At 47.9% G+C, this 11,340-nt stretch overlaps 2 protein-coding genes across 2 annotated transcripts; one reads left to right on the top strand and one right to left on the bottom strand.

Annotated features, from left to right (window-relative positions):
- Nucleotides 1-5,947: 5,947 nt before the first annotated feature.
- Nucleotides 5,948-6,130, top strand: LACBIDRAFT_304827 (uncharacterized protein; the record flags this gene model as incomplete). The annotated part of the gene is made up of 1 exon (XM_001885134.1): nucleotides 5,948-6,130. One exon carries the CDS (start codon nucleotides 5,948-5,950, stop codon nucleotides 6,128-6,130), a length of 183 nt encoding a protein of 60 aa, XP_001885169.1.
- A 735-nt stretch (nucleotides 6,131-6,865) lies between these two features.
- Nucleotides 6,866-11,013, bottom strand: LACBIDRAFT_330776 (uncharacterized protein; the record flags this gene model as incomplete). The annotated part of the gene is made up of 13 exons (XM_001885036.1): nucleotides 6,866-6,908; nucleotides 6,957-7,414; nucleotides 7,467-7,844; nucleotides 7,896-8,078; nucleotides 8,135-9,130; nucleotides 9,163-9,318; nucleotides 9,565-9,627; nucleotides 9,774-9,812; nucleotides 10,088-10,148; nucleotides 10,205-10,584; nucleotides 10,631-10,813; nucleotides 10,905-10,926; nucleotides 10,991-11,013. The coding sequence occupies 13 exons, from the start codon at nucleotides 11,011-11,013 to the stop codon at nucleotides 6,866-6,868; spliced, it is 2,985 nt and encodes a 994-aa protein (XP_001885071.1).
- Between the last annotated feature and the right edge of the window lie 327 nt (nucleotides 11,014-11,340).

Genomic DNA, 11,340 nt, shown 5'->3' with positions numbered 1-11,340 from the left:
ACGTGAGTGGGCCTTGAAGGTATGGATCGTAAGGTTTGAGCTGTATTGCAACAACTAATGCTGTCAATTAGTGCGGGAACGATTTTTTAGAATTGGCGCGTGACATTGGTGAAGCTGCCAACTTTGCTACGTATTTCACTGGGAGCCCGGCTGCCCAATCGACGCCGCACCTGTACATCTCGGCGTTGGCAACATGGTCACAGGACACCAGTCTCTCTCGGAACTGGAAAAACCAATTCACTCGCATCCCTGCCTTTACGCATACCAAAGGCGTTATTGATTTGCCATTGATGACCATATCAGCTGGGGCATCAATTACATCAGTCGCAATTTCGAGTGATGGGACACGGATTGTGTCTGGCTCGGGTGACAAGTCTGTGCAGGTGTGGGATGCATCAACAGGTGTGGAGCTGAAGAAGCTGAAGGGTCACACTAGGATGGTCAATTCGGTCGCATTTTCGAGCGATGGGACACGGATTGTGTCTGGATCCTCGGACTATTCTGTGCGGGTGTGGGATGCATCAACCGGTGTGGAGCTCAAGGAGCTGACAGGCCACACTCATTTGGTCGAATCGGTTGCATTTTCGAGCGATGGGAGACAGATTGTGTCTGGCTCGTATGACAACTCTGTGCGGGTGTGGGATGCATCGACAGGTGTGGAGCTGAAGGTGCTGAAGGGCCATACTGACACTGTCAATTCAGTCACATTTTCAAGGGATGGGACACTGATTGTGTCTGGCTCAGATGACCGCTCTGTGCGGGTGTGGAATGCATTGACAGGTGTGCAGCTCATGGAGCTACAGGGCCACACTAGCAATATCCAATCGGTCGCATTTTCAAGTGATGGGGCATGCATTGTGTCTGGCTCGCTTGACCACTCTGTGCGGGTGTGGAATGCGTCGACAGGTGTGGAGCTGAAGGAGTTGAATGGCCACACTGACGCAGTCACATCGGTCGCATTTTCGAGCGATGGGACAAAGATTGTGTCTGGCTCGTGGGACATGTCTGTGCGGGTGTGGGATGCATTAACAGGTGTGGAGCTGAAGGCGCTGAAGGGCCACACTGACAATATCAACTCGGTCGCATTTTCGAGGGATGGGACACGGATTGTGTCCAGCTCGGATGACAAGTCTGTGCGGGTGTGGGATGCATCGACACGTGTGGAGCTGAAGGCGCTGAAGGGCTATACTGACACTGTCAATTCGGTCGCATTTTCAAGGGATGGGACACAGATTGTGTCTGGCTCGGGTGACTACTCTGTGCGGGTGTGGGATGCATTGACAGGTGTGCAGCTGAAGGAGTTAGAGGGCCACACTTACGGGGTGGTCGCATTTTCGAGCGATGGGGCATGCATTGTGTCTGGCTCGCTTGACCACTCTGTGCGGGTGTGGAATGCATTGACAGGTGTGGAGCTGAAGGAGTTGAATGGCCACACTGACGCAGTCACATCGGTCGCATTTTCGAGCGATGGGACAAAGATTGTGTCTGGCTCGTGGGACATGTCTGTGCGGGTGTGGGATGCATTAACAGGTGTGGAGCTGAAGGCGCTGAAGGGCCACACTGGGGAGGTCACTTCGGTCGCATTTTCAGGTGATGGGACACAGATTGTGTCTGGCTCATGGGACAAGTCTGTGCGGGTGTGGGATACATCAACGGGTGTGGAGCTGAAGGAGTTGAACTTGGGTCACGCTGGGTTGGTCAGTTCGGTCGCATTTTCGAGCGATGGGACACGGATTGTGTCTGCCAGCTTGAATGACCACTCTGTGCGGGTGTGGGATGCATCGTCAGGTGTGGAGTTGAAGGAGCTGAAGGGCCACACTAACTCTGTCACATACGTTGCATTTTCGAGCGATGGGACACGGATTGTGTCTGGCTGGAATGACGGGTCTGTGCGGGTGTGGGATGCATTGACCGGTGTGGAGCTGAGGAAGCTGAAGGGTCACATTGGGGGGATCACTTCGGTCGCGTTTTCAAGCGATGGGACACAGATTGTGTCCGCCTCAGATGACGAGTCTATACGGGTATGGAATGTGTCAACAGGTATTTTGAGTGATGGAGATGTGCGCTTTGCTTGGGATCTGGCGGACTCAGACTGGATTATGTCTTCTCGGGAGCAAAACCCCCTTATGTGGGTGCCAAAGGAGGCTGATTTGCGCACACTTCTCAAGATTCTTATCATTTCTCCGTCTGGCTTTTCTACAGTTGACTTTGATCAGTCTATGATTGGTGTTGATTGGGTTCACTGTTATACACCATAGCTACTTACAGTCACATTACATATCATTCTTCCGCATAATTTAAATGCATCTTTTCTGTCCCACAACTCACCCACAATGGGTTCGTGGGTGGTTGTCGTGTCCGTGAGTGGGGTCGTCGTTGCGTGCCGTGGTTGTTTGTTGTCGTCGTCTGTCGTGGCCGTTGTTGTTGTCGTGGTCGCGTGTTGTCGTCGTCCGTTGTGGTCGTGGTGGGCGACGTGTTCGTGGTGGGTGAGCAAGAGGGTGGTGATGGTGGTGTTGTCGAGTGTTGTTGGGTTTGGGCAAAATTCCCACTCGCGGAATTCGCCGACGTCCTTTCTAGGAAGGAGGTCAGTACGTTGGTATATAGAGCATATAATAATGACCTATAATAATGCCTTTCTAGTGTAACTGGTAAAGTGCTCGTCTCTATACTATTGTCCTGATGTCCATAAGGTTGAGAGTTCAATTCTGTCAGGTTGTGCTTTTTTATTATATGTTATAATAACAACAACAGTGACAAACTGCTGGTCCTACTGGGCTCCCTGTCCCCGGAAATTCCTACTGGACTCCTACTGGACTCCTACTGGACTCCTTGTACTGGACTCCTACTGGACTCATTCCTTAAAAATCCAGTAGAATTCCACAATTCCTGGTGATTTGGGTTCAGTCCGGTAGGAATTTACTAGGACTCCACTAGGACTAGGATACAAAATTTGTATGGTGATCAGCCAACATAAAATGTGTCCCAGTCCTAGTCCAGTCCGGTAGGATTCCGGGAATCCAGTAGGAGTCCGGTAGGAATAGGTGGGGGAGAGTAAAGAGCTCTCCCCGTCGACAATGCCCACCCTTTCGACCTCGAGGGCTACATCACCAACTACACAGGTAAGTTATTGTTCCTTTTCATCTTCATCGTTGTGCTGACAAACGTCCAAGACCGAACTGCCATCGACCGCCTTATCCACATCGCCAGCATCTGTCCCTCAATCGTGACGGAGGCCTTCCAGCTCTGTGTGCAGCACATCCATCAATCACTGAGAAACCTGCTGCATACGGAATGAGGAACGTGTGACGCGCGAGATCCGTAACAGGTTCTGCAGACTGTCTGGGTCTCCGTGTAGGCGGTAAGGGCAACTGTGGACCTTCTCTAGCTTTTCTAGAAGTGGCTGTCTCTCTGACTTTTATTGGTGCCATGGTAAAACGACTTTTGCGCTAGCTTTCGTGGTGTCCAAAAACTAGACTTGATTGGTTTATATTTTAATTACTCAAACTGAAGTCCAAGTAATCAAAACTTGTTCGCAAAACAACTTTTTCAAGCTATATTTATTCAAACAAAACAAATGAAGACCCTCGTGGTGGGCTCCAGATGAGAAACCTGCTGCGCGCGGAATGAGGAACGTGCGACGTGTGAGATGAACTGATGCGTGAACACCAAAACAAACACACACACACAACCTTAACACACACTCCCTTACTATACATGCACAGGGTTTCGAGTTCGAGGTCTCTAGGTATTTTATTAAATATCAGATGCTTTGTCTTAATAAAATTTCAACTGAATTGATTGAATTTTGCGAAGTTTTTATTTTAAAAGTTGTAAACCTTAGCCCTAAAGCTTTGGCAACAATTTGGTATGATAGGGTGTGATTTTGGAATGTTTTAATAGCAGTGCTATAACGGACTTAGGGATCCGTCTACCTTGTCTTGGCTTAACTTTTTGATTTTTAACAAGTTTTCCTTAATTTTCCACAAAACAACAGACTTTTTAACTTTGACTTCGTATAGCCCCCTTGAGCTTTTACAATATCAATATGATCCAATTACTGTCCTTACAAGTTCGCTGTCTTGTCAAGAATTCTTATTTCAAAATCTTCAAATTTTATCAAAACAAAGTATATTGGCTTCAAAGCACGCTGGCTCGACTTCTTACAAAACTTTTATCTTAATCACAAAGAAAACTCCTTTTAATTGATTACACTGTCCACCTCCTGAGTCCTACTCGGAGTGCGACTAGCTGGTCAACGCGGGGACGATTTCTTTCGTTATTACCTGCTTGCGCACTCCTTAAATACTAAAAATCCTTATCTACGCGTTACATGTGTTTTTACTACGGCATAAATATGAAAGCCAAATAGCCAAGGTATTTTAATAGGGTATAATGGTATTTTATAGTCTTTCTCGAAAGACACTACAGATTTTGTAGTGTCCGGTTATTATTATTCAAACACATCAGTATTGATGCGCACGCGGGAAAAGCCGGTGTGCTAATTTCAGCTTTCTTTGATCGCTCGTGTTTTCTTATTCTCACTGGGGGAGTTGGCTTGTTTGTGCAGCGGGGAAATTGTGATTAAAACGAGTATATAATAAAATCTTGTTTTGGTTTGAAGTGCTGGAGAAAACTTGAAAGAACTTAAAATTTATTCTTCAAATTGTCTAGTATTTACTGTCCACTTTTTACCAGAATATAATTACAAATTGTTTTGCTTAAACCATGTAAGGAAAGAGGGAAGATATAAATAATATATCTAGCAGCAAGGCACGAGAAAAAAGCTGATAATATTAGAGAATATTTTTACATTATATGACCCGGATAAATGTCTCAATGGGTTTCCATTTGATCGCTGACTTGTAAGGTGAATATATTCGGATCTTAGGCACTGATCAAAGTGTGGTTAGAATGTGGCAGAATTGAGTCACGTCACACCCCGACGATTTCCAGAACCAGTAATAGGGCGCGCATTTTTTCTGGGCCTTTGTAGGCCTAGGAGTCTTCAGTACTAGTGACCATTTCCTTATTATGAATTCATGATATATCATAATCTAGATTATGTAATGTACGCCATCGCGATCACGTACGTAAGTCATGATCAGATGCACAGTCAAATATTGCGTAAAGAACAATGGTTTTGTGCAACTAGACTTCTGACTTCGCTTATCGCCCTCTGGTTTCTCCACTACTCACCTCCTTCTTCCTTACACCTATTGGCCTTGCCAAAGGTGTACTCGCTTCCCACCTTCCCTCCTTGCTGATATGGCCTTTTGGATTTTCCATGGGTCCATGCTCAGATCAACTTCATAGTCACCCGGCGCCAATTCCTTCCTGGAGAAGACACCAGCTGCCAGTGCGGGGAACCACTCCAAACCCCCGAGCACAACATCAAGGGCTGCACCCGATAGTTGAACCGGCACGGACACTCAGGCTGCAGAAGGACGAGAGCTGGCACTCCTGGAACTACTGGTCAACAAACGGTGTAGCAGCGCCAACAGAACTTGTCAAGGAGACAGGCGCATTTACATTCTCCGAAGAGAAATGCAAACCAAAAGCGACGCCTACATATTTCGACGAGCCGTGACCACCGGACCTGGACTTGGGCTACGAGACAAAACCTATCACGCTCGCAAGCATGCACTGCAGCCACAGCGATGACACAGCCCGAGCGCGCCAGTATTCATTTCTTTCCTAGCACCCCCGTGCACACGTCACCACCTGTTCTTCTGGGCACTTAAACCCATTTCTTCTGTCACCCATATGCATGGCCATTCGTCTGAGTACTGCAGTGGTGGACTTGTTCTCGCGTTCATTGCATCCGTCAATGGGACAGGCGGGACGTTGAGAAGGGCGAGCATAACACCAGTACAGAATCTTCTTTTGAGATCAACGCGACCAGGTTTTTTTACTTTCTTTTGCTATCAATAACGACGCCAACCCTGCCATGCATGCCTTTGTCATTTCTCCCGACATTTTCACTGCCATTTGCTTCGCTGGATGTGACCTAATTGACTCTGCTATTGGACCTGATGGCAAGCCGTTCAAGTTCTCTGACTCCAACTGGTCAGGAGCTCTCACCGCCCGTGGATATGATGCTGGAAGATACCTTCCAGCCTTCTCCTGTTGATCGCGCCAGCGTCAGCGTTGCTGTTGTGACCGTCTTCAACTCAACATCCCTTGGGTCGGCAAGACCTCTACCGACCTTTCTGTTATGATCAATGTTAGCAGTAAGTCTAGTTTCATCAATCTTTCGCTGCTATCCACTCAGTTATATTTCAGCGACCGTTTAGTCCCTTCACAGCTGCATTTCCTCTCTTTCAAGCACAAGACCATTCATCATCTTTTTGGCTCAATTTCATGCAGACTGCCTGGTGCTGGTGCTGGGGTCACTGAGGAGTTTACGGCTACTCCGAGCAGGTGCCGGTGGCATCACAATGAACACAAAGGGCCAGCACGGAGCCGAGGGGCATACAGCTACCTCTGGGACTCATTACGTTGTAAGCTTGAGTGCGTTAAAACGGATATACTAGTACTGAGGCATCGTGGTACGTTAAATCGTTAAGTCATGCCTTGTAAAGTACTCACGGCATAAAGTCAAGAAATCATAGATGTCATCGCGAAACGTAAAGTGTCGTATTGTGGTATGTTCAATCGTCAAGTATCGTCTCGTAAAGTACTCATGAAGTCATCAAGTCATCAAATTGTTTCATCACAATCAAGTGTTGAAGTTTCCAGAAATTTGCTCGTTGTGAGTCGTAAGTTGTCAAAGTCATAATATATGGAACTGGTTTCGAAGTCACAAAACTTTCAGAAGTCTTATGCCTTCAGTCGCGGACATTGGATGCGATTATCGAGTGTATTCTCAGGGGGGAGCGAAGAAGGAGGGTTGGATATAGTTCATGAATCTATAAATTCAAGTCAGCGCATTTCCAAAGAGTATTTTTATGGCTTACTGGAAGATTTGTGTGTTGTGGTTGAAATCATAACTTTGCATCATGGGTCTTACAATGATAGCGCCATCAAGGCGAGTCTGGTCGGCGAGCCACGCTTCATTATACGCATTCGTTGGAAGTTGGGAAACAAAACGTTTTGAAGTGCTAAAAGGACCATCGGGGTTATGAATCCTTTTCCGTGGGTATGCACCCCTAGACTTTGGGGAAAGCATACGCCGCATGATAATGTGCAGGGTGTCGAAGATCTGGAGCCACTCTGAGATTGATGGGTTCCTCCAAACAGGACGATGAACATAGAAAAGGGGTGCACGACGGCGAGTTTGCGGCCTCTGGTTCATGAGTTCTTCCGACTCTGACTCATCTGAGGACATTCCTTCAACACCCAATCTTTGTAACATGGCAATGTGTCGATGTAGATGCGGATGTTGATTGGCAGTATCGAGGCGACGATGAAATAGCTGCGATTGGGTGGGTCAGAGTCGGACGTGAAGAGCGAGAGCTGCAACTTACGATACGTTTTCTTTGCCAGCGTCGGACAGCCTGACTTTGGATTAATCGGCTTCCAACGCTCTGGCTGTGATTACCCCACTTTGCCTTCAAAGTTTTCACTCTCGTCAAAAAGCGCCGTGTAACGTCGTCGAATACGGTTGGTGTAAGCGGCATCCGGTGGAAGGTTGCAAAGTCAACAACAAAGACTCTTGCGGCAGATCGGTTCCAGGGACTACGTGGTGGACCATGCAAGTCGACTCGAAAGTTTGAAATAGTGCAGCAAGCCTCCCATCCCTCACGACTCGGAGGCCAGCGATGATTGAAAGCGGAAACTTCATTTTCCGTGGCGACTCGAAGCCGGTTATTCATGAGCTTGCTGATATGTAATCTAACCGATTTCTTCAAAAATGTCAGCTATGACTATGGTTGTTGAACCAACAACATTCTCACCGCCATAGCAATGGAGTGTGGGGATCGAATTCGGATACCGGTTGTCATCTTGGGACCCCGTTGGGGCTTTGGCTGTACTGCGCTCGGGAGTGAGGTGAAGGAGGAGGCCAAGTTTGATAAGCCATTGGTTAAGTTTGCGTTCAGACGCTCTTCCATTTCTTGTAATTTTCTCCATAGTTGAGCCTAGAAGAATATTACTGCTAAGTTACGAAGATCAAGCAGACCCCATCTATACGCACGATTCCGTCTTCAGCCTCGTCTTCCCCGTCATCCTCATCATCGCCTCCATATTCAAAATTCTCCTCATTATCATCCCACCCCTTATTCTCCTCCTCCTCCTCCTCCTCCTCCTCCTCCTCCTCCTCCTCCTCCTTTTCTTCCTTCTCATCATCCCTTTGAGCAAAAGATGATCCGTTGTCAAAGGCATCAAAGTGTTGTGTTGGCCATATGGACGGTTGGAATCCGTCTGGGCCGGAATCGTCGTAGATATTGGAGGGACGCCTATTTGCGGGACGCCTAGTGGAGGGCGGTGTAGCGGGCATGTATTCTGCTGGAAACACAGAAGGCTCCATGTCATCAACGTTCATTGGATGCGGTCCAGTGGGTGACATGGCTGGTAGAGGTTGATCATCCATGTGAGGGTTGACAGGAGATAGGCGTGACGGCCCTGGACGTGGTGGATGAGGCAAATGAGCGTACCACTGACCACCAGGATCAGAGTGTGTCTTTCGTTTACCCCTGCCTTCATCGGCCCTTCCTTTGCCCTTGTCCTGAGGTCCTGGCTGAAATGGGACTGGACGAAATGTGGAAGAAGGGGCGTTGTTGGAATTGGTAGGGTCACTGGTCCTGCGGCTGGGAGTTGTAAGTGGTGGGGATGTTCTCAGCTGCGGAGAAGTCCTCAACCGCGGGGATGGTCTGAGCGGTGGGGACCGAGCAAGAGGAGAGGTCGGGACTGGCAATGGTGGATTGCTGAACATAGATTGATGCGTGTTAGAGGGAGTGGGATTGGTAGGGTTACTGGTCCTGCGGCCGGGAGTTGTGAGTGGTGGGGACGTTCTCAGCTGCGGGGAAGTCCTCAACCGCGGGGATGGTCTGAGCGGTGGGGAACGAGCAAGAGGAGAGGTCGGGACTGGGAATGATGGATTGCCGAACGTAGATTGATGCGTGTTAGAGTGAGCATCGTGACCATAGCCCGCGTACAAATCAGGGTTTGGCCTATAGTCTTCAAGAACATCCTCAAGATAAGATTTGAAGCAAGAGAACATACAGAAAGCTCACCGTTGACATTCTCATCACGAGAAAGGTTCATAGAGCTTATCTCCGGACTGGCCGCGTTGCTGCGCGAGATTGAGAGATTTTCCAAGTTCACTGAGCTTACATATGGATTGGGAGGATATGTATCGGGGAACAGAGTTGAAGAGTGCTGAAGATTAGGCGGGGATGATGGTGGCGTTGTATTGGGTGAATTGAAACCACCTCGACGAGGCTCTCCTGCTTCCCGAATCAAAATCAAATCATGTTCAATTGAAAGAAAACCATCCTACTGGTGGGGGAATTTCTGGAACGGAAGTTGGCTGAGGGGGAGTATGACGAGGCCATATTTGAAACTCGGAGTGTCAGACTTCGCAATGCTCTTATGAACGTTCATATATCTTCAACGTGGACGTACTTTCACAGGCTGGTCACAAGTCTTGACAATCTGGACAGATCTTAGCCGACCTGTATCGATTATCTGGACAGATCTTAGCCGACCTGTATCGATTATCTGGACGTCGCGAGTCATCGTGATCTGTAGCGGCGTGTACATGTACTGGATGCTCCATGTCGCAATCATGTGCGCTTTGTCCAGGGGTTCGAATTCGCGATCGATAATCATACCTTTTCGATGCGGCCAATGAGCGTGCCTGCATTGCAGTTCTAATGCAAAGGTACGTTCTCACTATCATTAAATAGGTCAATTTTGGGCTGCAAGTTCAAGATATGACTTTCTAATGAACCCTCGATTTTAGGTGCAAGGAAAACAATATTTCGAGACTTTAAATTCCGATACGAGCTTCACTACAGCTGAAAAGAACTACATCGTGGAGAGTTGATACATTCGCTAAAAAACAAAACCAACTTGAACATTTGCAAAGAAAGGGGACTGAAAATTGTTATCAGCAAAGGAACCTGTAGCTTATGGACACACCCACCAGGATCATCTCTGGAGGAGGATATCCGGCGTCGACGGCCTCGGTGACCCTTGATAGGTAACTGTAAAGTGAAGTTATACCGATGGATAACTATTTATTTTAAAAAAATAGGCGTACAGTTGAATGGCTAACTCGAAGGTCTTCTTTCTGGCAGTAGGACGAGAAAGAACCGGAACCCTGGTTCCAATTTGGAACGCCGCCAGCTCTCCGCGCCAGGGTGTACTCGGTTTGACCTTGAGCAGAGTTTGGTTTACTGCCATGGTCGGTTCACTATAGCCGATGATGACAATATTTGCGCCCTCGACCGTGACGCGGGCATGATGAAGTTTGGGAGCGAGGTTGGGTTTGGGTTTGAATAGGCCCATCACATCGATTTGGTCGATGTTCGGGCTTCTGTCGTCAGGAGCATCGTCCATCATTGGAAATGCGCAAAGGCGGCGGCCAGACGTGTTGTACAAGGAGTAAAGATATCCGTATGCAGCGACATTGAGGTGCTCCTGAACACTATTAGCATATTCAAGAGGAGTATTATTGAAAACTAACCCCATCAGTCACGGGAACGGCATCGCAATCCATCTCCACTAGCGTATTGTCCCCCGCTAAGTCAGACCTTGAAGAATGGGGGAGATGGTTGACGTGTGAGAGACGTCCGCTACAACGAGGTGCTGAAGCTGTTTCCTGAGAGAGCTCGAGAGGTTCATAGGATGTAGCGCTGAGGTCGTAAGACTTGTACGCACCATGTTCAAACAATGAGTTTAAAGTGGGTTTGGGATCTGGGACGCGGACATATGCAACTTTTGGGGAATCATTTATATACCTGGAAGCTGTCTAGTCTACGGCTTGGACATGTGTTCACTCAAGGGCCTTTTAGTTTTCAGTCAAGTCGGTCATGATCGCGCATACCTGACATATGCGCACATCCGCATCGATATCTCGACTCTTCTGGATGATCTGCACTCTAACCGTCTTTAGTATATCTCAACACGAGGCTAAAGACATGAGGCTCAGGTCTATAGCTAGGACGCGGAATGTACGAGTTCGAATTGGCAGTAAAGCTAAAGCTAGCAATACTTTTGGTGTCCTTAACCTGGAGAAAGAACAGCCCAATTTTGCTAACCAAGGAGCTCTGGGCTGCAATATCTGCTGGTTGTTATAATTACACGTCTAGATCTCAAGTATTTGTGGCCGGTGCTTTATCAATCGGCCGGCCCGCTGAGCCGGCTCGGCTACGAAAAGGGACTACGTGTTTAGCG

Source organism: Laccaria bicolor, genomic scaffold (assembly GCF_000143565.1).
Source record: "Laccaria bicolor S238N-H82 LACBIscaffold_29 genomic scaffold, whole genome shotgun sequence".
In the NCBI taxonomy this organism is placed as follows: domain Eukaryota; kingdom Fungi; phylum Basidiomycota; class Agaricomycetes; order Agaricales; family Hydnangiaceae; genus Laccaria; species Laccaria bicolor.
The sequence above is the reverse complement of the archived record's forward strand: the minus strand, read 5'-3'. Positions and strand labels throughout refer to the sequence as shown.